Source organism: Atta cephalotes, assembly GCF_000143395.1.
Source record: "Atta cephalotes unplaced genomic scaffold scaffold00001, whole genome shotgun sequence".
In the NCBI taxonomy this organism is placed as follows: domain Eukaryota; kingdom Metazoa; phylum Arthropoda; class Insecta; order Hymenoptera; family Formicidae; genus Atta; species Atta cephalotes.
This window is the reverse complement of record NW_012130065.1, coordinates 24920-29632: the sequence shown is the minus strand read 5'-3', so window position 1 is coordinate 29632 and position 4713 is coordinate 24920. Positions and strand designations below refer to the sequence as shown.

General features: G+C 27.1%; 2 protein-coding genes across 2 annotated transcripts in view; both read right to left on the bottom strand.

Annotated features, from left to right (window-relative positions):
• LOC105617597 (lipase 3-like) overlaps positions 1-382 on the bottom strand; it is a 12736-nt gene extending 12354 nt beyond the window's left edge. Inside the window, exon 1 of the mRNA XM_012199156.1 lies at positions 212-382. Within this exon, the coding sequence (XP_012054546.1) occupies positions 212-382 (171 nt within the window). The remainder of the gene's footprint in view (positions 1-211) is intronic.
• A 1126-nt stretch (positions 383-1508) lies between these two features.
• Positions 1509-4713, bottom strand: part of LOC105617586 (lipase 3-like) — a 25611-nt gene continuing 22406 nt past the window's right edge. Inside the window, exons 4-6 of the mRNA XM_012199146.1 lie at positions 3452-3536; positions 2521-2678; positions 1509-1664 (exon numbers count right to left, since the gene is read on the bottom strand). Of these exons, the coding sequence (XP_012054536.1) occupies positions 1509-1664; positions 2521-2678; positions 3452-3536 (399 nt within the window). The remainder of the gene's footprint in view (positions 1665-2520; positions 2679-3451; positions 3537-4713) is intronic.

The following is a 4713-nucleotide window of genomic DNA, read 5'->3' as shown; positions in this document are numbered from 1 at the left end:
AATTTAACAAGAAAATTTTAGAAATATAAATGAATTAATATATTATTTTTATTGAATTGATAGATTTTTTAAATATTTGTAATTGTATTAATGATCTCTCTGAATAAAGTCATTTTCAAAAAGTTATCTCATTTCAACTTTTAATCGATAGAATATCTGCACATATCCTTTTTTTTTTTAATTTACTTTCAATTTCGATAATTGCACTTACAATGGTAAGCGATGCATCTGCGTATACGGTTGCCAAAAATTGCGGATCGTTGAATTCCTTGATCGCCGGTATTTTGTCTATTGGCAGGACATTGGGCAGTTGATTCATTGAAAAGTACGACATTGCTCTAGCGGATGCCAGAATCGAGAGGAGAAGGATCAGTAGTGGCATTATTGTTACTTGAAGAAATTGTTATGCAAAAATTTGAATTATACTGTGCGCGATTTTCTTCCCGAATGTGCAACGATATATAAACGATACTGCTTATTTACTGAAAATGCTATCTGACATGAAGTGTTTGCTATTTTATGCGATCATATCAATACTCTATCGTAATCTATCCGTTTTAATTTCTGATTTGACAATACGATTGGTGTATTAATAAGCTGTGCGATTAAGATGTGTTCGAAAAGAAAGAATTTTATCGATTGTTGTCAAATGGATCGATCCATAAAATGATATTGTTTTTTCAAATTTTTATGTTTTACAGTTGCAGATCTTTATCGCTTTAGAAGAAACAAAAGAACTGATTGTAATTAGTCACTGCAGGTATATAAAAAATCTCTTATAATTGATTTGAAAATTGTTTTCACAAATTCTTCATCTCGTAGAGATTATTCTTCTTTATATCATTAATTGATTCTTATATGTATAATTTCATTTGTTTTGATTTAATCATTGATAGATATTCATAGATCGGATTCACGGATTTTATATTTAAGATTATCTGAAATATTTAAGATGTCATGAATCAATCAAATAGACATATTAAAATATTATTTAAAACGATCTTAAAACAAGAACGGATTATAAATACCACTTATTGACTTCTTATTGGCGTAATAAATTTAATTCTTTATTTTACTAATTTATTTATTGATCTTTGATGTTACAAAATTTAAATATTTATTTGATGGATAATTTTTATAAAATAAAAAATTTCTTATTTTATTATTGAAATATATCATGAGTAAGATGACGTAAAGATAATGTAACAATGAGTGATAAATAAAAATACTAAGCGAGTAAAAAAGAAATTATACTATAACAGAGTAGGAAAATTTATAGGAATGAGTGTATAATACAAGATATATGTTTGTTAATTTAAACATTCATTTCAAATTGATAAAATATTTTATGAAAATGCGAATATTAACAAAAGAGTGATAACTTAAATCGGTATATATCGAATAAAGTCAGCTTGAGATAAAATAATTCTGTTGACAAAACGTGAGACAAGATATTCCTGATCAAATTCCATAGATTAATCACTGAAAAAATAGATGCCGGCATTTCATTACGAAGACTTCTTCTTCATTCTCTCGATTATCTGATCATATACAAGCTTCTTCACATCTTTAGCCCACATGTAGTCCAAATGATTAAATTTCTTATCCGCAATTAAAGTTTTACCGGACGGATTACCCAACTCCTTATATAATTTTTTCACATCCTACGAAAGAATCATAATATAACTAAAACTGTTCGCAGTAATGTTACAATACAATTTTATTTGACGCTTGATTTTTTATTTCAATCACGTAACTACAATGACTACATTTTGATTAGTATTTATAGTTGCGATTTTATTCGCAAGAACTTAATTGAAAAATTTAGCTGAACTTAGTTTTGAATGAAATAGATAAGTGCAACGTCACTAGGGTCCGTATTCATAGTCATAGATCTACGATTAATTTTCATTTCAGACGAGCTAGATTTGAACCAAAGTTTGAATCAATCAAATTTATTCATCATGAGAAGTATTTTTCAAATGAAAGACTGATTTAAATCTAGCTCAAATCGTATCTCAGGACTATGTATATTATGTATATTATATTTATTATGTACATTATGTATATTACAGTATATATAACATATATTATAGTGTGTAGTCCCCTAATTTTTCGTATACATTTCTTTTCAAGAATAGAGGGTTGAATGATTTTTTATTGATTTTTTTCAATTGATTTTGTCATAATTGAGCATTAACGGGGATCATATAATCACTTTAATGTTTAAATCCAGCGTGAAATAAAAATATATTTATGTCTCTTGATAAATATCAATACAAAGATACTCAAAATGAATGAATTAAACACTAAAAAACAATTGTTCGTTTGATTAAATTAATTTTGTTTGATTAAATTAAATTAATTTAGTTTGTTTTTATTTTTCTTTCAATGAAATGTGTGTTTAAGTGAAACGTATTATATTTGATTTAAATATATACATTCTCCAATGAAAGACGTAAAGACAACTAAATTAATTTAATCAAATAAATAATTTTTTCAAAAAAAAAAAATACAAACCTTGACATTCGCTAACCAATCATTTTTACTATAATATAAATAGATCGGGACTTTGATCTTACTTAAATCATAATTCGGTGGATTGGGTAAACCATATACATTTGTGTTGCCTAATATTCCGTAATCAAATTGTTTAAATTTATTGGGTGACAGCGTTCCTGGTGACAAATTTACTACCGTTATTATAAGAAACATGTTTAAGAAATTTTAATATAATGAATATATGATAGATCTTTATACATAATACGTATTATATTATAGCGAGTTTTATCGCTTTTATTACTCTGTACTAGTGTGCGTTAAAAGTATACATAAAAAAATATTTAACGATAAAAACATAATATAAATTGCTTGAACGATGAAATATTATCACATATTAGCAAAATGTATATTTAATATTTATCATTCAAAGCATTTAGATGCACATTATGCTACTTAGGTATCTTTATATATATAATATATATCACTTTTTCACATAATACAACAGCGCGTGCAAAGAGTTTTGAGAGCGCTTTTACGACTGCACCTCCCAAAACTGCTGTCAGTTATGCACTTTCATTGCGTGTGAATAACTCGGATTTCAAGTCACACTGATCGAAAAATAATTATGCATTTATTACTGCATTTATCCTGCGTTGATTGCATGCGCTTTTATAACAGCGCTTTCTGAACGCTTTACAGGCGCTGTTGTGCTATGTAAGAAGTGCTGCAAACATAAATCCTGCATTTATTCTGCGCTGATTGTATGCGCTTTTAAAATGCTAAAAAACTGCTAGAGTCATGCTAGAGTCTGCCTAAACGTTTTTTTTTAGCACTTTTTTAAAAATATTGCTGTGCTACGTGAGATGTACAGCAATTTTTATGATACTTTGATCGAAACAGTGTCTACTAAATTTATTATTATAATAAATGATAAGAAATATACGTTTACCGGAATTGATGAGTTGCCCGTAGTGAATAATTTGCTTCGTGGATGCATTATCAGGAAACTGTCCTAAAATAACTGGTAAAAGAGCCTAGAGATGATAACAATATAAATTATAATTATACTATATATACAGGATACTTCACACTTCTACACATCAGTAAGTCGGGTTGCCCATGGGCATCCAAGCAAATGGGCAGGGATGTGCTGATAATGCAGAATAAAAGAGAGTCCGGCGGGGAATGAGACAAAAAAAATTGAATTTTATATATTGGTATAGTGTAAAGATCAATAATAAGATATAAAATATGTATTTAATAATACAAATATCTGACTTAATATTTATTAAATATTTATTAAATATCATTTATGTTAGATAATCTAAATGTTAGATAACATAAATGACATTTATAAATATTAAATAAATATTTAAAAATATATAATTATAAATATTTAAATTATGAAGCAAATATTTTTATCTTAAAATATTTATATAATAATAAATATTTGTTTTATAATTACAAATATTTATAATTATATATTTTTAAATATGTATTAAATGTCATTTATGTTAGACATTATTTGTATTATTAACTCTACTTAAAATGTCAAACAGAAGCATACAGAAAATAACCTAGCCATTTAATGTGGATATTTGTCCCTACATTATACGATAAAAATTATTAAAAAAACCACTTAGTTGTTTCTGTTATGTACAGGATACTTTAAGCATGGATATATACTTTGCTTGAAGAAACATTGCATAATACCTACCTTGAAATACGGATAGAAATCACAGTTATACAATAGCTAATAAATGCACATATGTTGTATATTCACGTTACAAATGGACGTTTGGTGTCTCACAAGCAATGCTGTTAAGAAGGTGAAAATTCTTGATCATATTAGATGATCATATAATATATTCCTATTGTATAATGCATATATTGCAAACACAAAATTGTGCTCACTCGAACGTAAACATTTTTTATCTGTAAATTTTATCGTGCTCATAAAGCGTACAAAGTACGATTCGATTTTCGCAGATATTGCATCCGCATCTAACAGTTTCTATTGTAAATTTTAAATAGGAAAATACATATTTTATATAATATTGAATTTTACTACCAGAATAAAATTCAATTTCTCTTGTCTCATTCCCCGCCGGATTCTCTCTCTCTCTCTCTCTCTCTCTCCCTCTCTCGCAATCTAATCTTATTCTGCATTACTAATAAAGCGCCCTTATCCAAAGACAAATAAGTAACCTG